The 23,918-nt window shown below is 37.9% G+C and overlaps 1 protein-coding gene across 1 annotated transcript; it reads left to right on the top strand.

The window, feature by feature from the left end:
* The first annotated feature begins 554 nt into the window (after positions 1 to 554).
* Positions 555 to 23,640, top strand: mfng (MFNG O-fucosylpeptide 3-beta-N-acetylglucosaminyltransferase). Its single transcript, XM_008435692.3, has 8 exons — positions 555 to 1,343; positions 8,025 to 8,070; positions 10,955 to 11,057; positions 14,538 to 14,691; positions 18,298 to 18,383; positions 20,901 to 21,066; positions 21,160 to 21,245; positions 23,128 to 23,640. The coding sequence occupies exons 1-8, from the start codon at positions 951 to 953 to the stop codon at positions 23,186 to 23,188; spliced, it is 1,095 nt and encodes a 364-aa protein (XP_008433914.1). The 5' UTR covers positions 555 to 950; the 3' UTR covers positions 23,189 to 23,640.
* The last annotated feature ends 278 nt before the right edge of the window (positions 23,641 to 23,918 follow it).

Genomic DNA, 23,918 nt, shown 5'->3' on the forward strand with positions numbered 1-23,918 from the left:
TTTGCTTAGACAAGTTAATAATGTGTCACAATCTTGCAGGAACTAAGGCATTAATAACAATTTCCAGATGACACTACTTAATGCAGCAATATTTTGTAAATTTTGTAAATATTTTGAGTGAACAAGAGACTGGACATGACTATCTAAGGTAAAACCAGAGGAAAATTTACCCCAAGGTTCTTGAAGAATGATTTGGCATAAGAGGCTATAGACTACTGGTAGTTTTTCTTTGTTTTAGCCATCACACTTTTTATTAATCACCAATATGAGAAGTTCAGTTAGAGATCTGATGAGAGATATGATACAACTTTAAAAATGCTCATAGTATGCTGAAGAGGGAGCATGTAGGTCAGAAAAAACCAACGTCTCCAACACAGAACCCAGAGGTACAGCATAATGATGATGGATTAAGTTGTTAGATTTCCAGGTTTTGGTAATTCAACAATGTTTTTCCTTTTGATGAATAAAATTTACTCTACCAGGCTAACCGGAAGTTTTTAGTGACATTTTACTTTGAAAGCACAGAAAGGAAATCCCCTCTCAGGTGCTTCCATCCAACTTGACGCTAGAGTGACAGGCGGCGTCATGAGCAGCCTCTGACTCTAAAGACAGAGAAATTCATGGTAGGGGCTTTTTTCAACTTTACAATGGATTCTTATGAATTTATTGTATTTGTACAATGAATTATTATTTCTTTTAAAATCCTCCCCCCACCCAAAAAAAAAAAGATCAGGATTATGAAATCGCTCTGATTGTCATGAAACCGTCAGAAGAGTTGAGAGCATAAAAGGAACTGTGACGGTAAAGAAGGAAGAAGACACACGGATGGAGGAGGAACCGCTACAAATTTAGTCCGAAAACGTTTGGATTAAAATGAGAAAAACAGAGTTATGATAGTTTAATATCTTTGAGGAGTTTCTTTCTTTTTTTTTTTTTTTTTTGGGTGCACCATGCGTAAAAGATGGACCCGTCGGAGCCTGGTTGTCCTGATTTTTACATTTTTCATCGTTGTCTTTGTGGATTTTCAATTACGCACCAGCAGCTTTACCAAATCAAACGTGGCTCACCGCCCGTCGGCCGGCGCGCGCCATGGCCCCATCGGGCAGGTTCTCTCCGCACACAGCTCGGTGTATAACAGCAGCAGCAGCAGCATCAAAGGCGACGGAAGAGAGTCCAAACTTAATGAAAATAACGGAGGAGAGTGGGTGGCTAAGCGCGTCCACGCCACGCAGCCCAAACTCAGACTGGATGACATTTACGTGGCTGTAAAAACCACCGCGAGGTTCCACAAGACGCGTCTCGCGCTCCTTTTGGACACTTGGATCTCAAGGACCAAGGCGCACGTGAGTGTCTGTATCACTTCTCAGCCAAAAAGCACAGCTGCCTGACAGGAGACCTGATAAGTTCAAACAATGCAATAATGTCGCCTTAAATGACTGCCACCTTATTAAATTAATACACTTTGATACAGAATATATAATAGGTTAGTAAGTCTATTTTACAATAATGTATTTTTTTTTACTGAACTGAACTTTCTTCGATCTATCAGGGTCGTAATTGGGACTCTGTAGTTTTTACTTTTATTTGAGTAACGTTATGATAAAGTGTCACTACTGTCACTTGACTAACTGTGAATAACTTCACTGAATGAAGAACAAGCATGTTTTAACCAAAACATCCACCAGACACAGACACACTCCTGCGGTTTCTGTTAAAGTTTCATCAATTTTATATTGAGAGAAAAATCTTTCTGCTGTCTGATTTTGTTATTTTGCAAATTACTACTATTACTACTACTACTTCTTTTATTAATAAAGCACTTTAAAACAAGGTACAGGTAAAATCAATGAACACTCAAAATATGCAAAAAATAAATAAAAGATGAAAATGAAAACAATAAAACACAGATTAGAGCAAAAGTTATTTTATATGAGGTAATTTTCTTTTTGGTCTTCAAAGTATCAATAGTTCCACATAGTTTTTGCCTTGGAAAGGTAGATAAATAAACGCTTTTTTCTTTAAAGTTCCAGTTTTTATGTTTTAAAAATTTCTCCATAAGCTAAAAATATCTTGTTCTCTTGTTCCACTGGCAGATTATTTCACTTATAGTAACTTTTCATCAATGTTGAGGCATTATTGACTTAAAACAAGCTCCAACATTGTGCTGAAAAGTTACTTGCAGGTTATTTTTGTATTATTTCAAGTGTAACAAGACATTAGCTTGAAACAGGCCAAAAATACATTTGCATTTTTGCAGTGCACTGGTGATACTCCCAAACATTAACAGTTATGTTTTTTTTTTAAGTATCTTTGTGTCCACTGCATACATTTACTCAGATTAAAAGTTAGATTTTTCAAGGTTTCATTGAGACTTTTACACATTTAGAAGGGTTAGATTATGTTAAAACCTGCTAAAAGGCCCTGCACGCAAATTTCCCCAACAAAAATGTTTCAGCAATAAATAACGTTGATATCAAATGCTGCAAAACCTGCAACCTCTGTCAAAAAGTACCTCAATTTGCTGTGTTTTTTCTGCAGTTACAGCACTTTCTTTTTTAAAGATTGCGAGTAACACAACATGACTTTACCATGAGTAGTCTTCTTTTTTGGCTCTACACAGCTTTTGCTGAAATCCAACACAGCTTTAACTCTGCAGGTCAAAACATTTCACATAAGATATGTCTTTATGTCACAGAGCCACATCTCCAGTCTGTAGACGTTTGATTTGTCCAGCTGGGCTCAAAACAAGGAGGGTTTGGGGTAAAAATCCAAAACATTTGAGTTGGTCCAGATATCATAATTGACTGCTATATAGGCTTGTTTATCAAACAGAGTTGCATATTCAAAAATAAATACAAAATCATGACTGCTGCTTTGATGAAATTGACTTTTTTTTCCTTTTTTTTAAAGCATTCCTCGTGTCATTTCTTGCTTTTTGTTCCTTAATGTGACTTAGAATGGAGGCTTTGAAGAAAAGTCATAATCATGAGTGAAAACGGAAGGTCAAGAGACAGTAACTTCCTCTTTTTTAACAAAATACAGCAGTAACTTGTTTTTTGTTTGTTAGTTTTTTTTATTTTTAATCCTTGCTCTATCGCTCTTACTTTGCCTCCAAAAGTTAAACTGTTTCTCAAATACTGTTTACATTTTCAAACCAGGCCACATGTAGTCACAGGAACGCACACGACATGCAGCACTGCACCAGCAGAACATTCACAAAGACACAGGAAGCTCTGCAGGCAGGCTGCCTTGGCTGAGGGGAAGCAGCGGCCGCGCAGCCACTCTGTTAACAATACCGAAACGGAAACTGGTCACAGAACAGGAAGTGGAGACACAGATTGCAGAACAGAATGAACCTCGTCATACTTAGCACCGTTAGGAGCAAATAAGCAGGGTGAAAGGTCATTACAGAGGCCCCCTGTGTACATATACATGTACAAATGTTTATGAGTTGGGTAGTAAATAGTTACATTTACTCATTTACGTTTACTTCAGTAACTTTTTTTTTTTAATTTGCTTTTAGATGTATTTTTACTATGCTGTACTTTTTACTTTTACTTGAGTAATTTCATTATGAAGTATTTCTGCACTTACTTGAGTAAAATTTCTGGATGCTCTACCCACTGAATGAACAACAAAAATTCACTGGACAAAGACACACACCGGCAGTTTTTGTTAAAGTTTCTCAAGTTTTTTATTGAAACTGATTTGGAAAAAAAAATATTTTGCCAGATTTTTTTATGTATCTGAATTGTTGGCCTTTTTGACCTTAAAAAGGCAAAATTTCCACATAACTCTATAGTTTTTGTCTGTCTGATTATATAATTCTGAAATATTAAACAATAAATAATTTGATCAATTACTCAATACTTGATTATACTTTTAAGCAAATACTTTTTTAGTCTTACTTGAGTAATTTTTTTTGGATGGCTGCTTTTTATTTTACTTGAGTAATAACAGGTCAGTCAAGAATTGAGCAGAGCACAAGTTGGAAATTATCAAGGATTTCCTCTAAATTACAAACGGTCATAATTATATACACACAGGTTCAAATATATACATACAACCCAACTAATATTTGACCAAATGTCTTGTTGATGCAAATTGCTGCCAACCACTTGCTTTCTGTAGCCGTCATTATCTGATTGTTCTTCTTAGCAGGATTGGTGGTCGGTTTTCTGTAAAGGGGCAGTATTATGTAAAATTTACTTTTGGTTTTTTGACTTTATATTAAGTTATAATGTTATTTCCTCAACCAGCTCCTTCAGACTAGCCAGGAGGAATTAGGAAACACCTGGTGGAACAGTCCAACGCTCCTCAGAATGTTTGTAAACACACAGTGGAACTTTGTTGTGATTGATGACTTCCTGAAGACGGAGTTTCAGAAAGAGCAGGAGCTTCTAAAAGAGACAGAGACCCAATTTCAAGTCGTCAGATTAATAAGTCAACTATCTTTTATGTTTGATGAATGCAGCATCTTTAGAACAACTGAAGGTAACATATTTACTTGATTGTGCTATAAAATGTCACTATGTGTCTGAAAAACACAGAATACCGCCCCTTTAAATAATAACATATAGATTTTCATCAGGCTGATGTTGGGGCCATCAGTGTCTGTAAGGTTTATTTCTACATTTTAAAATCGACGTGTGTTTGAGTCGTTATCTTGCTGGACTGTAGCGCTATCACTGAAACTCGTCACCATTTTTCTTTTTAAATCCAAGAATAATGGTGTGTCTGACTCTTTTTAAAAGGCACTGCAGGCCAACATTTTGTGAGCTGTGGGGGAATTAGTCAAGATGAAAAGTTGTCTTATTAGTCCTCTTCCTTTGCTCAGCTTAACTGACCAAGGAGTGGCAGAGAGGGATTGAATCAGGTTTGGAAAAGAGCTTTTGGGACGACAAATGAGGCAGAGAAGAGTCTCACCCTTATTAAAATTATATAACACTGACAATCTACAGAGTGACTGACTGACATTGCTTGGAAGAAGAAAGAGGATTAAAATGAAAGTTTCTTTCACTTTTAATAAAACAGTCAATGGTGTGTTCAATAGAGGATTTGCCTCTTATGCTGAAAGTAGCTGAAAATTGTAATACACACACAGGCACAGTAAATGGTCTGGTGTCATGTGACTGATCATCGGTATTTAAATTTGTTTACTGATTTTTCATTAATAAACATGAGAGAAAAAATAAATATAAAAAACATCTGGCATAGTAAAGTTTTTGTGACCCATTCAGAGTTTAATTCACAATATAACAGACAGTCCAATTTAGTTAGCCCGGTTAAAATAGACCAAAAAGGTAAGATGTACAATATGTAGACGGTTAAATCAGTGGATTATTATAATCAGTTTTTATTTTTTATTATCGATGGATGATATGGCTCTCTGCCAGGGCGTCATGGTCTGTGGGATGCGTACCACAACAGGAGTGGCTGATAATGCTAAATGCTAAAGTTGATGTCTAGTTTCCGTTTTTCACCTTAGAGTAAAATTAAAAGACAATTTGTAATTATTTGGCTCCACCTAAGATTGAGACCAGCTGGTTAAACCTGGAGTGAGTTATTCTACAATAAATAAGAATATTCCCTGCATGTTCTGCTGTTCCAATAAGACTATTTATAGTGGCTTTTATCATATTTATTCATTTCAACATGAATATTTCAATTAATGATGAAGTTTAAATATATATATAAAGAGAGTTTGCAATCTCAACTAAAGTTAATGCATGTGAACTTCCATTCATATTCTATTAGAAGGGTGTTTGTTTTGGAAATGACATTACCTGAGTCTAGTTCAAAGCAGTTAAACTCTACATGTAAATGGCAAAAAATGCTTTGCTATTTTCTTGCTGTCAACATCAGAACAATTTCATATCTCAAACAAAGTTTATGAATTAGGGATATTTTAAGTTTTACAACTTTTCTTACTGGGAATGTATTTCTAAATTAAAGTAATGCATCTTTGGTCTTCTTCCCACTTTTACCAATATATTGATGTCATTTCTGTCATCTTGTTACATTATTCTAAGATTGCAGGTGTCAAAACTTGGGATGCACCAATATAAAAATTTGGGCCGATAACGATATCCGATGTCAATATCGCTGTTGTAGCAGATATTTACACACACACACACACACACACACACACACACACACACACACACACACGCACGCACGCACGCACGCACGCACGCACGCACGCACGCACGCACACACACACACACACACACACACACACACACACACACACACACACACACACACATATATATACTGTATATATATATTTCACCACTGTTTCAACACCTTTGGAGGGAAAAAAAAGACCAGAAGCATACGGCAAGAAGATAAAAATAATTATCGGTTGGTCCCATCAAGTTTTACGTATTGGATCGATACCGATGTTAAAATGTTCAAATGTTAGTGGCGATATATCATGCATTCCTAATCAAAACTTCCATCCATCCATCCAGTCATTTTCTGCCGCTTATCCGGGGTCGGGTCGCGGGGGCAGCAGCTTCAGAATGGAGGCCCAGACTTCCCTCTCCCCAGCCACTTCCAGCTCCTCCGGGGGAATCCCAAGGCGTTCCCAGGCCAGCCGAGAGACATAGTCCCTCCAGCGTGTCCTGGGTCTTCCCCAAGGCCTCCTCCCGGTGGGACTTGCCTAGAAAACCTCACCAGGGAGGCGTCCAGGAGGCATCCTTACCAGATACCCTTTTCTGGCTCAAGACCATGGCCTCTGATTTGGAGGCACTGAGACTCATTCCGGCCGCTTCACACTCGGCCGCAAACCGCGAAACTTATGGTTTAAATATTTGTCATGCTTTATCAAGTACTACTAGTAATAGTAATAATAATATTGAATTGTTACTTCATCCTAATGCTTTCGTCAACATCCTTTAACACTGGGCAAAACCTTCTTCAACAAATCTGGAACTGAATATTTAAGGTGCTTCTACTATAGCCAAAACATTAATTAAGGCCCTTTGAATAAAACATTAGTTAGTGTTTGTTTCTATCTTATCTAACAGGTGATTTGTCTCACTCTGATGTTATTTATTGCCTGGCTGGCAGAGACAGACGAACGCACCAAACGGTTCAGCTTGATGAACTGTGCAAATGGAGTCATTTCCACAAACCCTCGGAGCAAACCTCATCAGTTTCTGAGACCTGCACACCTTAAAGTTTCCACTCTTCCCTTTCACGCTGGATCAGTTTTGAAAAGAAAACACACAAAAAAACCACGCAAAAAAAACAGTATAATGATTGTAGAAACTTTTAAATGTCTAAGAAATCTGATAAATCTGATAAATAAGTAGTTGTTGAACAAATATCACATGACAAGCTTCTCAGTTTTTACTGCAATATAAAAAAAAATAATAAAAAAAATCAGGTAAAATATATATTTTGTAAAGTGTTTTATACCGAAAGTAAACAAAACAAAATCATGTAAAAAAAAAACAAAAAAAAAAACCCTATGAACTTAGATGTTTCTTTTGTGTAATGCACATACATTTGTCTTAAATTTAACTACTGGTACAAACACAATGGTATTTAGTATTAAAAAGATTACCTTGATGATGAAATCCACTTGCTACGAAATTTCTAACTTTCCGGGGAGTTTTGCACCACCAGATGGCAGTATTGCACTGCAGTTTGATTTCTACAGTCTGTCTGTCTGTCTGATTGGGTGCAAACGAGGGAAATAAGGAGGAATCTCAATATGTGATTTATGGTTTATTAGCTGGTAAACATGAGACTGATTCAGCCAAGTGATGCTTCATAGAGTCTCTTGGACTGTGTGTGCTTCTGCATACGTGTTGTCGTGCTGTTCATTATTCAACCTTGAGTTGGGGAATAATATTAATATTTCACCGAATTGGCTTTGTGTAAAGTGAGTAGCATGTCTTGAAATATAATTGCTTAAATAATTGTCCCCTAATTAGAATATGTGGTAGAAGAAAACAAAGAATAACCAGTGGTAATTAAAGGAATGTGTTTGTGTTTTGTTCTTTTTTTAGACGTTCATTTTCACAGACAAAGAGGATGAAGAGTTAAGTTCAAAGGGTAAGTAGTTACAGTATTATTAACACAGTTTCAAGACGCACACTTTACTAAACATCTACACTGCCTCTCAAAAGTATTCATACACCATCAACTCTACAGTTTGAGCCATTTGATAAGCAGGCCAACACAAAGTAACGCGTAATTTTCGAAGTGGAAAGAAAAACAACCATGGTTTTAATATTTTTTTGCAAATAAAAGTCTGAAAAGTCAGTAGATTGTCAGTTGAATATATGGACTTTGACTGGGCCGCTGCACATCTGAATATGCTTTAGTCTAAAGCGCTCCGTTGTGTCTCTGGGTGCATGTTTCTGATCAGAAGGTCAGCCTCTGCCCAGTGGCCCAGGCTCCACCCTAACGATGCTTCCAGCACATTTTCATCCATGTTTAGTCCCATCCACCTTCCTACCTTCATTTCACCTGTAAAAGGAAGCATCCCCACAGCATGATGCAGCCACCACCATGTCAGACAGAGGGGACGACATGAGGGCTCCGGACTATTCTCAGTTTTATTTGTTTCCTGGTCTTGGGCCTGGTCTTTGCCTTGGACTATGAGATCTTGATCTTGGTTTTGGTCTTGGTCTCTGAAGAACTGGTCTCGACTCCATGTTAGACGTAGCAAGTCTTTATTACTCGCTCACTGGTTTTCCAAATTGATCATTCATCTCTTGGACAATGTAAGTTGATGAAGTTTAGAGATTGTGTGTCAATATGTGGTTGCAATTAATAACTTTTTAGTTTATGATAGCAATTATTAATTTAATACCAAAAAATAGTTTGGGTTGAAGAATAAACCCTTTTTAAATTCCTTTTTGCATTTTGTGGTGTTCAAAAAATATTAGTTAAACTAAACAGTTTGCCTTGGACTCGAAAGGTCTGGTCTTGGACGGATTGGTGTTGGAAGGTCTGGTTTTGTTCTGGGAAGGTCTGGTTTTGTTCTTGGTCTTGGAAGGTCTGGTCTTGACTCCATGCCTGTTGATCACATTGCTTAGCAAACTTAAAATATGACTTCTTATAGCTTTCTCTCAACTGAGGCTTTACTCTCATCCCTGTCCTTTCAAATTTGTAAAAGGCACAGGGGGATATTTGTCTCCTATGTACAAGGCCCTTAATAGTCCTTCTATAGAAACTCAGGTTTGTATCTCTGCAGCTCTTGAGTTACCATGACTACTAATTGTTTCTCTGATTATTCACCTATAGGGTGGCTTCTGAAGATGGACTGGGTTTTATTTAGAGGGGTTATGGTAAAGGGGCTGAATACAAATTAACACCAAATAGTTTGCAGTTTTCTTTGTAGTTACCTTCCACTTCACAATTACAGATTATTTTGTGTTGCTCTACGACAATCCCATTGAAAGACACAATTTGGACGTACAAGATTGATAAATACAGTCACTGTAGTGATCTGTGTTTTCTGTGTATTTATTTTGAGGTTTTTATGTGTTTATGTGCCTGTGCCCCCGTGAGTCTCTGTCTTCCCTGTTGATTGTTCCCAGCTGTATCTCGTTTCTTTGATTACCCTCCCAGTGTATTTATTCTCACCTGTTGTCTTTGTCTGTCATCGGATCATCTGCCGGTTCCCTGTGCTGCCATTGGATTTATCATTAAAACCACCATTCATCTTTATCCTGGGTCTGCCTGTGTCCTTGCTCACCTCAACAAAACCCACAAATCATGACATTCACAGGTCATGTGTGTGTATATATATATATATATATATATATATATATATATATATATATATATATATATAGTCTCTCTAGATCAGGGCTCAGCAAACTCTTCCATTCAAAGAGCTGCTAGAAGATAACACTCGCCTGGAGCTGCAAAAAATGATTTGCTAAACATGTACTACATAAAATGTTTAATGAAAGTTGTCAAAATTAAAGTAAGATTGTTTTTTCTGTTTTCATACTTTAGAACAAAATGTCTCATCTATTACAAGAGAAAAAAACAATTTTGTAGAATGAGGTGAGCCTTTGGCATAAATCTAAAAAATCAAGAAAGGTAAATAGCATATTAGTAGCTAGTTACTTTAAAAGTCTCTATATGGACATTTTGCTAAAGAACTTATGGAAAAACTCCTAAAATGATAATTTCTCATTGGTCCATGATCAAAAACATTTCCTATCTAAATTTTTAAGAGCCACATTGGAGGGGCCATAGAGCCACATGTAGCCGCAGGTTGCAGACCCCAAAGTGCCTTCGAGCTCTTGATGCTCTAAGGCACATCTATTATATCTGCTTATCTCCTTTCAGTGTTTTTTTCCCACATAAATCATCCTCACACCAACGGAATGAGCAGACATTTACTACTTTCATTCAGCATGACAGGTGCAGAGAGGCACGCCAGTCCGAATTTGAAGGACATCCACCTGCATGTACACAGCGTGCCCCTCAAAACATACAACCTTGCGGTCCACTCTCGCACATTTGCTGCTCGCGATGACGCTGAGGCAGATTTACCGCTTGACATCCGCTGTAATGCTCGAAACAGGCTCCTCGTCTCCAGCCAGCTTCTCATTTCTAGTCTATTTCGCCAGCTGATATGACAGCTAATGGATGGTCAATTTAAACATAAAGTGCCAGGCCAGACCTCATCACCCTAAATCAGCGGCTGACTGCGAGTAAATGGAAGCAGATCACTGCCGCTGGGGCCTCAAAATCATGTGGAGAGGTTTTATGAAAAAGCTGAAGACCGAATGTGGGGTCGCATTTTGTCCGAGGCGCTTGTGCCAAACACGTTTTCATTGTTTCTTTATCTAATTTCTTATTCTCTGCTCAAGTAATTGCATTATTTTATTTCCACTTTTCTCCTTTTGAACTCATCTTTTTACAGCTGTCCTTATTATTTTTTAAATTATTTTTTCTTCCCTTTGTTGTTCAGGTTATAACATGGTGGTAACGGGATGCCAATCAGATCACAGCCAGCAGGCTCTGTCCTGCAAGATGTCCGTCGAGTACGACGGCTTCATGGCCTCAAGCAAGAGGTAAGACGCACTGCAGACCACATACCAGACTGCTCACAGTTCATTTAAAGATGAAGTCCCAAAACTACAGGAATGATTTTGTACCCATTGTTAGGCTGATAAATGTCATTATCATCTGTTGAAATTTTTTTTGTTCACATTTTGCTTTTTTTGTAATCTTAGTTGTCATACAGGTTCTATTTAAGTGATTTCCTGATTCAACATGCCTGTGTGTGTGTGTGTGTGTGTGTGTGTGCGTGCATGCGTTTGTTTGTAATACCTTGTGGGACCATTTTCCTGACACATACTACGTTGAGGGGATCTACTGCTCCTTGTGGGGACCGAAGCCTGGTCCCCACAACGGGAAACGCTGTTTTTGGGTCAGGGGTTTAGGACTAATATGTGAATTGAGTATTGGTTAGGGTTAAGGTTATGTTTAGACTGTAGAAATGAATGGAAGTCAATGGAAAGTCAGCACAAAGAGCCACGCAAACGTGTGTGTGTGTGTGTGTGTGTGTGGTGATTAATTATGAAATTTGGGGCAAATATATTCTCATATAGGACAAGGTTGCTTTGGATAGTATTTCTTTCCTTTAAAAAAAACAAGACATCTCTAAAGAAGCAAATATTTTTTCACGTATTTGGCTCCCCATAGATACCCCTGGTGATTTATTTTTCTTATGTGGCTCCTACATGATAACGTCCTAATTCATACCATACACTTTTTATTTGCTTCAAGAGCCTCATTTTTCATTTTGTTCACACAAAACAACTCAACATTAGAATAATAAAATCCTGCTGTCGGATGTGAATTTGAATATCTTCGGCAACACGCCAGTATTTTGCTCGTTGGCAGCCTAAATTTGCATTAGATAGCACAAATACAGATAAAGGCTCCTCAACATTACACAGGCAGTGCAGTGTGAAATATACGTTTTATTTGTGGAAAATGCATTCAAATTCAACAGCTTGTGCTTGCTTGTGTGATCAAGGGCCTGACGAACGATGGCAGAGAAAATTAAGGATTTGTTTGTTGGTTTTTTTTTTCTCCCCCAGCCTGGTTTCAACCCAAACTGAGTAAACATCCACCGGTTTCACTGAAGTCCAGTGGAAGTGGAGACTAAAGCTGTTTGGTTTGGAATACGGCCCTCGTTGGCCGATAGCATGGCAGAGGGGGGAGAAAAGAAGACACGATTTTCATTTGGAACCAACAGATTTGTTACTTGGACTCTGATGTTGTGGATGACGTGTTTTTGGTCTGGAAAGAAAAAGAAGGGGGCTCTGCCATTATGTCCACTAATTGGGATGGGAGAAGTACATCAAGCTGCTTGATTGCTGGGTTTAATATGGCAGAAAAATTATGCTTGGATGAGAGAGGGAAACCCGGAACAAAAATAGCTTTATAGCGAGAGCCGCTCTGCAAAAAAATCCTATGTCCTTCCAGAGCTTTTGTGACGGTCCAAGCTCATTTACTAACACTTGGAGGGAGGAAAGTGCTATGAGCTCCCCTTGTACATCTATGTGTCATTAAATTAAAACGTGTTTTTCTACTTTTTGTAGTCAGGCCTCCCCGCATTCTGTTAAAGAAATGACACGGAGAAGAAATGCTGCTCAAGTTTACCACACAAGTTTCTGACGTCCAACAATTTATTGTAATTTTTAGTAAGATGGAATAAAACTAAAGTCAAAACGCCTGTCTTGTATTATCACTAGAGCAGATGGAGGTTAGGAAGAAGGGGGCTTTTTGTAATGGAGTTAGGATTTTCATAAAATCTATTTTTATATGTAAAGATAGCGGCGTTTAGACATTTATATGCACTCATTTTCAATTTGTTTTAGGTTTGTAATTATGTGTTTGAACTAGCGGTGGGGACTCGATTAAAATCTTTAATGGTGTTAATTGCAAGGTCTGTAATTAATTAATTTCTATTATTCACATTTTAATTGAAAACCATGTTTCAACCAAATAAGCAACACTTTCAATTCAGAAACCATTTTACTACTAAACTATTGAATAAATAGACGTATGAACTCAACAACAAATATATTTATTGTTTCTAATCTGTTAGTTAGGTTCTTCAACCATCAGACTGGTGCAAAGGGCTTTTATACCCATCATTCATGCAACGCCTTTAAAAAAAATACTTCTTTTGAAATGTGTACGCTGACATTGGAGACGTCTGTGTTTGCTGCTACATGTTTAGCTTTGGGATGGTATCTCCGGCGGTAAGCTAACTCCTCTTATCACAACTTGCACACAACCACAGTCTTTTCCGGCATCCCATCAGATAATATTTTGAAGCAAAAATTATACGCTGCTCTTGGCTCACCGAGGGTTAATTTTGTTGTCCATTGTTTTTGTTTCCAAATGTTGCTTGTGTGTCAGCTTTACGGTTATACCAGGAACAAATGAATACAAAGGTTCCAGCTTGGGATTTTTTGATGAGAAAATGTATTTTGTAACACATTTAATATGCAGCCAGAATTATTGAAGAACGTTCTTGATGGTTTAAAAAATCCACACATGGTTTGTGTGTGAATTAGTTATAGGGACATTTAACTAAATCTTAGTATATTCAAGGACACATTTGAGGCTGTATATATAATCTTGACCCTGGTTGGATTAGGCTTTGGAAACTTATGTACCCAATTACTGTTCCTTAAAATCAGTCAAGTTCTTTGCAGCGTTATGATTAATCCCATTAATACCCCTAAATTAACATGACATTCAAGTCCATGATGACTATGTACGTGTCTAAGTGGCCCAGTGATATCAAATTTTAACTTTAAGGGAACTTGTGTTGATGTCTGAATTTAACAGTAAAGTTTTATCTCTTCAAACTACAAAAAGCTAATAGAAATATGTATAATAATAAGAGTCCCACAATAGATTAAAGCAGCCTTTATGAGGTTTATAGCCACGCCTATTGGTTCTGGAATTTATAACCCATCTTCTTTAAAATGACTTAGATTAAATTATGTAGATATATATTTTGCGCAAACTAGCCCTTAATGTGGTTTGGTATGAGTTTTCTGTTTGCTAATACAGAAAACTCTGAGGACTTCACATGGTTCTCTGGTGAGAAAGCAATCACAGAGGAATAATTGGGGCACTAACTGGAGATGGATTATAACGCTTATGTTCTGTTTTTCCTCAAGATGAATAGTTGACAAACTAACTGCTCCAATAAGACTCTCATGACAGCAGCTTTTCTAACGCTCAAGGATCTCTAGCATACAAATCAACGGCTCCATAGTGTTCACACATTGTCAGTTTAAGCTTAAAACAATAAATGCAAAGCAGTAACAAAAAATGTACTATAAAGTTTTACTGTTGACTTCAGTCATTACTTGGTTTAGTTGTTGCACATTGTCTTCTCGGTAGTGCTGCAAGAATGAGCCAACATAGTGAAAAAGCACTTTTGAAAGCGTTAATGTGCCTGGCTGCAAATATCCAAAAAGGTGCAAGTTTTTTTTTCCCTTTGTTGTGTTTTTCTGCAGGTGGTTTTGCCACGTAGACGATGATAACTATGTGAACCCCGAGGGCCTCCTCTCTCTGCTCTCAACGTTCCCCCAGGAGGGCGACATCTACGTGGGCAAGCCGAGTCTGGACAAACCCATCACTGCTCACGAACTGCTGGACAGAAATAAAACGGTATGCTGACTATTTACTGTGCTCTTCGCTTTTTTTATTTCTTGAATTTCAATAAAAAACTTTAATACCTTTGCCTTGTTGTAGTGATACATTAAGAATAAATAAAGGCAGCTAAAGACTAAAATTACATATATTTATTTTAATTGAATAATTACATAAGTCAATAACATCTTGTATGTGGGAAATATACTGAAATAAAAAAAACACTTGAAGGTTTGTCACAAATTTTCTAGGCAACATAGCAGTGCTGGGTACAGGTAGTAAAAGATTAATTTCACTAATTATTAACATTAGCTAAGTGTTACAGCAAGAATGAATAAAACTCAACCGCTACAGTGGAAGACTGGGAAAATGTTTTCCAACATAATTTAGTGGATGAGAGAGAAACTAATAATGACAGTCTATGTACTACTTGATTTTATGTTGCTTTTTGTGTTTTACCCTGATCCTGAGCAAGACATGCTTAATATGTCTGTAACCTCATTCAACGGCCTTTTAGCCCTGTTGAAAATCAGTAAAATATATTTTAAAAAGTTAGCTAAAAGTAAGCTAAAGCTAGCTAAAATTCAAAAAGGTGCTAAATGAAAAACTTATTCCACTGTTAGCAAGTTAGCAGATTAGTAGATGTATGCCCACCATTGTAACATAGTGCAAAGAAACACATAAATACCGTAATTTCTGGACCACTAACCGCTAATTTCTTCAAACACTCTGCACACTGCGTTGCGGCCAATAGATGACTTTTTACCAAAGACTGGACTGCTGCGTGCTGAAGAGGACAGTCAGCACAACAGTGAATCTGTTTAGTGACCAACGTGACATTGAGAGCGGCAACAAAAAAGAGAGACCGACAAAATGTGTCGCGAAGTAACGCAAAGGCTGTTTAATTCAGACCCAGAAAAAGACGACTTTTCGTGGTTTTAGTGTGAGGATAGACATCACTGACTTTTTCCTGTAGGCTACTGTAGATCTTTTTGAGCAGCCATGTTACAAGCGCCGTTTGGAAAAAGTATTTATGCTGCGTTATTGTGTATATTACCAGTAAGTATTTCATTAAAAGTAAAATAAAAATCTTTCAACATAACAACATGGACACGCTTATAGACTATACAGTTTGAGTGTGTGGCTCTTTTATTCCGGTCGGCTCAGTATGTCTGAAAAATCCTGCCACGTTTTTATGAACTTTAGTCATGGTACGCAATTTCTTTAAAATATTTAAATATTTATAGCAGTCATTCAAAATCCATGAGCTCAGCCACTGGGCACCAGAAAAGAGGAATGCAAATAATTTGTGTTTGTGACATCGGCTCACCTGGGGAGCATTTTTGAGTGATTAGCGTCTGATTTGAATGCACACAAAAGCAGCGCTGCACACAAACAATGAGGTCTCTTTAAATACACAACAGGTGCTGGGTGTCAGGGTAGTAATGAGCATAGATCTATTCATGTCTGAGTGTGAGAGTGTGTGCGTTTGTATGCACAAATTCGTCCACAAGCTAACAGAATTAATGCCTATGTTGCGTTTAAGTGCATCATGATTTCAGTAAGCTCTCTGCACTTTTCAATCTCTTGTTCGTATCTCGAAATTGCTCTCTTCATCTCTTTGGTGTCACATTCTCTGCTCTGATTGCATCCATTTATATTGAAAACAGATCTTTATTAGTCTTTGCTTCCTGTTACTCTCCTGCTCCCTCTCTTTCCTTCCTTTAGCTCGCTCATTCTCTGGAGGAGAAAATAAAGACAAATGTCAGACTCCTCTCCCTCTACCCCTCCCTTCTCTCTCTCTCTCTTTTTTTGGTATCTACTAGCTGTACGTCTCTTTTCGATTTCCTGGCACTATTAAGAAGCAGCGGGGGGATGAAAGAAATGATGGGGTGGGGGGAGAAAGAAAGCAGAGGAAAATAAAGAAACAAAGAAACAACCAAATTAAAATAGGGGCTGGGATGAAATAGTGAAGGAATGGTGTAAGCAGTTTAAAATTCAATGAAAGTAATTGACAGAAAGTATTGCATTTCTGAATGTATACGCTGCCAGCAGTAGCACTCAGATTCCTTCAAGTTTACAGTTTGGCTCATTACAATCTAATATTTTAATGAACTTTATTAGGGTTTACAGTGAAAGACAAACTCAGAGTCCTTCATAACTTTGAAGGAAAAAGATACACAAGCTTCAAATATCCGTATAAATACAAGTCTGCAGTTTGATGTGCATTTGTATTCAGTCTCTCTGCAGAACCACTTTTCCCTGCAGTTACAGCTGCAGGTTTTTTCTTTTTTTGCAGTACGTCTCTACCACATTTGCACATGGAGAGACTAACATTTTTACAACAGAACGAGTTCAGGCAGATTGGATGGAGAGCCTCTATACGCAGCTATTTTCAAGTGGATTTAGGGTGGACTTTGACTAGGCCACCATAGTCAACATGAATATGTTTAGCTAAAACTGTTTCATTTTAGCTCTGGCTGTATGTTCAGCCTTGGTGGACGGCCAAGCTTTGTTGTACTTTTTTAGTGTTCAGATGACAAATTGAACTTTGCTCCTGAAAGCTGCAGTATGTAGCTTTTACAAAATGTAACCATTTTCTAACAGTATAATGAGAGAAAGATAGTCTGTAAAGAAAGAAAAATCAGGTTCCATCCACCCATCGATTTACTCCCACAACTCTGCAGCCAATGGATGGGTGAATTTAAATGTAATAAACTTAAAATAACACTGGAAGTGAATGCATTGACATTGTTTATTGATATTCTGTGAAATCTAAAAAGCTTTAGTCCAAATGGTTACTTGGACTTTGTTGTTTGTAAGTTTAAAGCTATAAGTAAAAATTAAAGGCAAAAATAATTGACCTGTCTGTAAATCTGTCTGTAAAAATCTTAAAATACAAGTTAAATGAACAGGATAAATTAAAAAAAGTAGAATATGTAAAACAGAACAAAGGGGGAAAACATAAAATACACAGAGTTCTAAGAAGAGAAATGTCCGTCTGCAGACCTAATATTGCTATATGTTGAGCTTTATATATGCCAGTAAGAAACTGTTTTATACAGTACTGAATAAAATGACACAACCTGCCTTAGGAAATAGGATAGAAAGAGCTTATAGTAATCTGGTTTTTGGGGGAGGGAAACGTGCAAATAATAGAAAAGCTAAATGCTGTCATGCATGACAGAGACATTTCTTCTGACGTTCTGTGTGAGAGACAGGACAAATTTACTTAACAGTTTTAACATAGTCCTAATTGATGAAATTAAGGCGGAGCTTCTTTTCTAATCTGTATAATTTCTTGTGAATCTGATGAGTGGTAAAGTGGTTATTTAAGGATAAACTGAAAAACCTTTGTTTTTCAGTACATATCACATTTTCAGATGTGATATGTATGAGACAACAGAATCTGACCATATTCATGATGTAATTATCTGCCAGCATGTAGTGGATGTATGTGTCACGTATTAGATTACTGAGCTGGTTTAAGCCTTCTTTTTAATGTTTAAAAATGAGGACATTTATTTTTAAACCTTTTTTTATTGTAAAATAATAATGAAAAAAAGATATTTGTATATTTTCTCTGTATTTGAATTGATCGTGCGTCCGTGTGCTGTCTGTCAGGTGAACGTACGGTTCTGGTTCGCCACAGGAGGTGCCGGGTTCTGTCTGAGTCGAAGGCTGGCAGAAAAGATGTCTCCTTGGGCCAGGTATAGATAAATATGAAAAAAAAAACGTGTGTATGAATGTATGTTTCGTTGAAGCACGCAGCCAATATGATGCACGTTCCTGCAAATGAGAGTTCTCACAGGGAAGCAAATATTTGTAGCTGTGTTAACCTGCAGCTTTTTATTTTAACCCTTGTGTGTGCGACAGGGCCGTGCAGAGACCACTAAAGGGGCAGGTGCTCAAAAAAAAAAAAAAGGGCCCATCTAACCGCATTCTAGGACAGAATATTAACAAAGCCACTCAGCTTTCAGAGTTTAATAAACAATGATAAATAACTAAATTGTGAGATATACAATCAAAGCTAAGGAAAATCTATAGAGCATACAACTATGCATATGTAAGATATTTTATTAGTAATTTCTTTCTGCAGGTCTATTTTGTTATAGGAAAGTATTGCAATATTCAAACCTGCAATTTAACAAGATATGTAAATCAGAGCTGGACCACCAGACATATTTTGTCTTTACAGAATTACACTATTAAAAATATAAACAAGGGCACAATGCAACCTTTTAGTGATTGTAATCTATAAAACAAAGAGCTGCCTGTTTGCTGCACTTGCAGTGGAGATTAAGATGGTCCATTCTGGAAGCAGAGCTGCATCAAACTTTAAGGTGGAACTGCAGGAAAAAGAAAAAAACAAAAGCAAAAATTTAATTGTTAATGCATGTCACCATAAGAAAAGCCTACTGAGTTTTGCTTAAAAAACTTTTTAAAAAATTAAAATCACACATTTTTGTCTCATGAAGTGAAAAAATTATTTGCAAAACAAACTTATTTGTGCATGTCAGAAATCTTTTCTTGCTATTCTAAGTTTCTGTTTGTGACTCAAAGTTTTGCTTGTGATTCTCACATGACGTTGGGGGCAAAATCGCAACAAAATATTTCTGATGTGTGCAAATAAAAGTTTGTTTGGCAAACAACTTTTTAATTTCACGAGACAAAAATGAGTTATTTAATTAAAAAAAAAGTTTTTTAAACAAAATGTTTTGTTTTTAAAAAAGAAATCATTACAATTCCAAAAGTTTTGATTACAATTTTATTTTACTTAACTGAGGTTAGTTTTTTTTTTTTTCATCAAATAATTGGGGGAGAAAAAAAATGTAATTCATACTCTGCGAACCAGACCCTAAACTTACTTAAAGTCTGGATTGAGTTCTTTCCCCTTCATTAACACTTTTATTACATTCATTATATCTATCATGGTAATTCAGGGTGAGTTATTTTTAATTTTAAATGAATATCCTTGTTGAACTTTTACTTAAGTGCTATTTTCCTTCAAGATACATTTACTTAACGCCAGAATAAATGCGATGTACATTATGCAGCAAAGGAAATTAGAAGACATATGATAAGTTTAGGATGGGTGATGTGCCCCTATCGCATAAGCGATACTGAAGAATGACCACTGTCATTAACGATACAGGGAAGAAGCTTTTTATTTATCTTGCTTTGCTAGCAAAGTTGTTAGCTAGCAGCTAGCTAATAGCACATCAACAGCCTAATGTCTGTATGATAAAAACACTGAATCGATAGATAAGAACAGTTTCTCCTCACCTGGCTGCCTCCTCCCGCTCAGTAGTTCTTCAGAGAAAGGCAGACGCAGAGGCCTGTCAGTGTCTGTTGTATTTCATTACCTCTCTGCTTAAACCACGACTCTGAGCTGAAGCAGAAACGATACGTTAACGTTTTCCATCATCTGACAAGCAGCAAGTCTACTGCACTTTATTCACCAAAAACGTTTTTTTTTAATTCACCAAAACCTGTTCTGTAATCTGGAACGTTCACTACGTTGAGCTCCAGTTAGCCGCCTTATCTCACTGCGGAGAGGCAACTGCGTCATGCGTCACGGGCAAAAGGTCAAAGGTAACAAGGTGACCGGAGGGCTTATGTTGTACAAAAAAAAAAACCCAACAGCAAACAAATAATTTTAGTACATGTTATGTGTCAGAAGAGGGCTTAGAAAATAAAAATACAAAAAAAAAAATAATAATAATTGACCAAAAGGGCACTTGGGGGAGAGGAGCAAAACGGGCAGGTGCTCAAGCAACCCCAGCACCCCCCTCTGCACGTGCCTGGTGTGCGAGGTCTGAGGCAAATGTAGAGGACTGTGGCAAATGATACAAGTTTTACGTGTGTGGGGTTGGTTGGACCCCATTTGTAAACACAAGGGTTAAGAAAATGAACTAATAAGGCGTATTAAACAGCATAAGACACAAAACAGGAGTCCAATGCAAATCTCTGCTGTCTGTAAGACTTTATTTATGCTGCATTCAAAGACGTGAGATTAATGGCTGCCCAGGGGGGAATCAGACCAAAAGTACTAAGTTCTGTGGGGAGGGGGGCAGCACTAAAATACAAGTAATGAATAGTTAATGGACCACAAAATCCAAATTCACCTGAAATGCCCCTCTACGATCAAAGTTAACTTTTCAGGGAGAAAGTTTTCACCTAAAAGAGCAAAATTCAAATTTCTCTAAAAATGCAATCTCTTCCAGCGGCCCGCACTTCGAGCGGACATCGGCCAGGATCCGTCTCCCAGACGACTGCACTGTGGGCTTTATTGTCGAGAAGATGCTGGGCGTCGCTATGGTCCACTGTCCTTTGTTCCATTCACATCTAGAAAACCTGCTTCTAATAAGTCAAAGAAGCCTCCCCCAGCAGGTACGGCGACACACAATCCCAGCCGAACGCGCAGAAACCGACTCGGTTGCTCCTTTTCTTATTGCTGTGCGTATTTGCATTTGTTCTCTGCAGGTAACCCTGAGCTATGGGATGTTTGAGAATAAGATGAACAGCATCGAGGTAAAGGGAAGCTTTTCTAAGGAGGAGGACCCCTCCAGGTTAGTGTCTCCTTCCATTCATTTGTAAATGAGAGAGATATGTGAGCAGTGTCCTACTGTCTAAATGAACGTATTTAGTGTCTTTGAATTCCACCGAAGCCTCGGGCAGCAGCTGTGTGGTCTTGGTGGGCGCGCACAGTAGACTAGCAACGTGCGAGAGAGACTCAGGCTGTTTCTGTGAACTGTTGAACTTCCCACGGCTCGTGTTTGCTAATGGTAAAATTGTTCAAGTCGTTACAGAAAGGTTATGGTGCAAAAAAAAAAAAAACATCGCCTTGAGCTGTGCTTGTACTTTCCTGATATCTGGCATGTTATTTGAAGTAAATCAAATTTTAAAAAACAAAATTTGGGGATACTGGAAAATTTCACTCACACCAAGCTGCAGTACAGGTGTGTTCATGAGAAAATGTTAAATGCACGAGATACGGTGGCCTTGAGGTGAAGAAGAAGTCTTTACTGCTTTTAGAGGGCAGGATAAAGTCACAGGGAATGTAACGAGCACTACTGCAGAAGACGTTTGATGATAGTGAAGACAACTAGAATCAAGGTTCACACTGTGGAAGAACCACAATCCTGGTATTAATGGATCTCAGCTCAGCATCCTACTATAGCTGATGTTTCCATTAAACCTAGAATTGCTTAAACTCAAATTATGAAAATAATTTTTTTTTAATGGAAGTACAGCAATTTTGGAAAATCTTGTGTTTTTTCTTGTGTAAGACGTTTTTGCACTAGGATGACGTGTTAAAATAGATTTATTTAGCAAAACTGTAATGGAAACACTTTTATTGCACCAACTACATTGGTCAGACCTGATATCTGGGTTCGAACCTTCAGGGACACATAAAGACAATTACAAAGCTGGCCTTCTATCACCTGAAGAACATTTCTAGGACTAATATCCCAGCAAAATGTTGAGAAACTCATCCATGAATTAATCTGTAGTTACACTGATTACTGCAACACTATGCTATGCCCAAACAAAACAAATGAAGGAACAATGACAAAATTTCAACTACTTAATTATAAAGCCCTAGAAGAAATTATAAGTCAATTAAGCTCCAGTTCCTGCTGTCTGGATGTCCTACCCACACATTTCTTTAAGAAAGTTTTGCCTGTCGTAGCCATTGATCTGATCCAAATAGTGAACTCATCGCTCTCCTCAGGTGTTTAACCCCCAGGCTTTGAAAACAGCAGTTATCAAACCACTGATAAAAAAGAACAATCTGGACAAATCACTGCTGCAGAATTACAGGCCGATCTCCAACCTCCCATTCATCAGCAAAATTATTGAAAAAGCTGTTTTTAAACAATTAAATAACTTCCTAACAATAATGAATCGCTTTGACTCCTTCCAGTCTGGTTTTCGTGCTCACCACAGCACGGAGACGGCCCTTGTAAAAGTGTTCAATGACATCCATATAAATACAGACTGTGGGAGAACCACAGTGCTGGTTCTGTTGGACCTCAGTGCAGCTTTCGACACTGTTGACCACGACATTTTACTGAATCGACTGGAGAGTTGGGTCGGACTCTCCGGTCCAGTGCTCCACTGGTTTGAATCTTACATAAAGAACAGGGATTTCTTTGTTTCAATCGGAAACTTCTCATCAGAGAGGTCAAAGGTCACATGTGGGGTACCCCAAGGTTCAATCCTAGGACCCCTTCTTTTCAGTATTTATATGCTCCCACTGGCTCAGGTTATAACAGGAAATAAGATCAGCTACCATAACTATGCTGCTGAAATGTGCTATACAAATAAAATTTGATTGATTGATTGATCCTCACAGGTCTGAATCACCATCAGGTTATAAGTGAAGCCAATCTGCGGACTAATATTTGAAGACCTGCTGGCGTTAACGTGACTCTTTACTTTCTGCAGGTTTAAAACTGTCCACTGTATCCTGTATCCTTCCACCAGCTGGTGTCCTCCGGTCACTTGAGAGAAAGCTCTTTCCCTGCTGGGTAGAAAGAAAGAATCGTTCCTTGGATGCTTTTATTTTTCTGCGCAGAGGAAAAAAAAAAACATGATTTATTTTCATGGAACACAGAAGGAACTGGGGTCGAACCAAATATTCAACATGATGAAACTGTGTTCTCCCACAACTCATGAATGCATTGGATATTCAGCGTAAAGCTCTGTAAAGAAGTCTCCTCCAAAAAAACAATGTTTTGTCTCTTTTTATTGTAACGTAAGCACTTAATAAAGGGAACAAATATGTGATTGTTTTTCCAAGATTTTCATGACTTGTTGGCAGAGATTTTTGGATAAGAATGTTTCAGTTCAACAGAAATTACTTTTTTAAATGTGAATTATGATTCTAATTGTCAACAATGTTCATTAATCAATGCGGGTAGCAATAAAGTAATGCGACCTGTTATGGGCCGAGCCGAATGCGGCGTCGTGGTGTGTTTACTGTTCTGAAGGAGATATCGTCCTTGCACCTACAGCATGAAGCCTTGCACACAATGAACCGCCTTGACTCACATCTCCCTCGGCCAAACCTCTCATCCTCTCCTTTATTTTCTCACTTCCTCCCTTCCTCCCTCCACCTCTCCATCTGTCTCGCTGCCCACCGCCTCCTCCTCCTTTCCTTTCTGTTTGCTACGCGTCAGCCGCATTCCTGAACACCTCGAGGCGGAAAAGCGCCCGAGAGTAAAACGCTCTTCCAC

Source organism: Poecilia reticulata, chromosome 1 (assembly GCF_904066995.2).
Source record: "Poecilia reticulata chromosome 1, P_reticulata-male-v2, whole genome shotgun sequence".
Taxonomy (NCBI): Eukaryota; Metazoa; Chordata; class Actinopteri; order Cyprinodontiformes; family Poeciliidae; genus Poecilia; species Poecilia reticulata.

What these genes read in the sequence shown, in the direction of transcription:
- mfng (XM_008435692.3), top strand. Translation starts at nt 951, where the DNA reads ATGCGTAAAAGATGGACCCGTCGGAGCCTGGTTGTCCTGATTTTTACA. An exon ending in TGAAGAGTTAAGTTCAAAGG is followed by an intron (nt 8,071 to 10,954) that starts GTAAGTAGTTAC and finishes TTTGTTGTTCAG; the next exon opens with GTTATAACATGGTGGTAACG. An exon ending in AAGATGTCTCCTTGGGCCAG is followed by an intron (nt 18,384 to 20,900) that starts GTATAGATAAAT and finishes AATCTCTTCCAG; the next exon opens with CGGCCCGCACTTCGAGCGGA.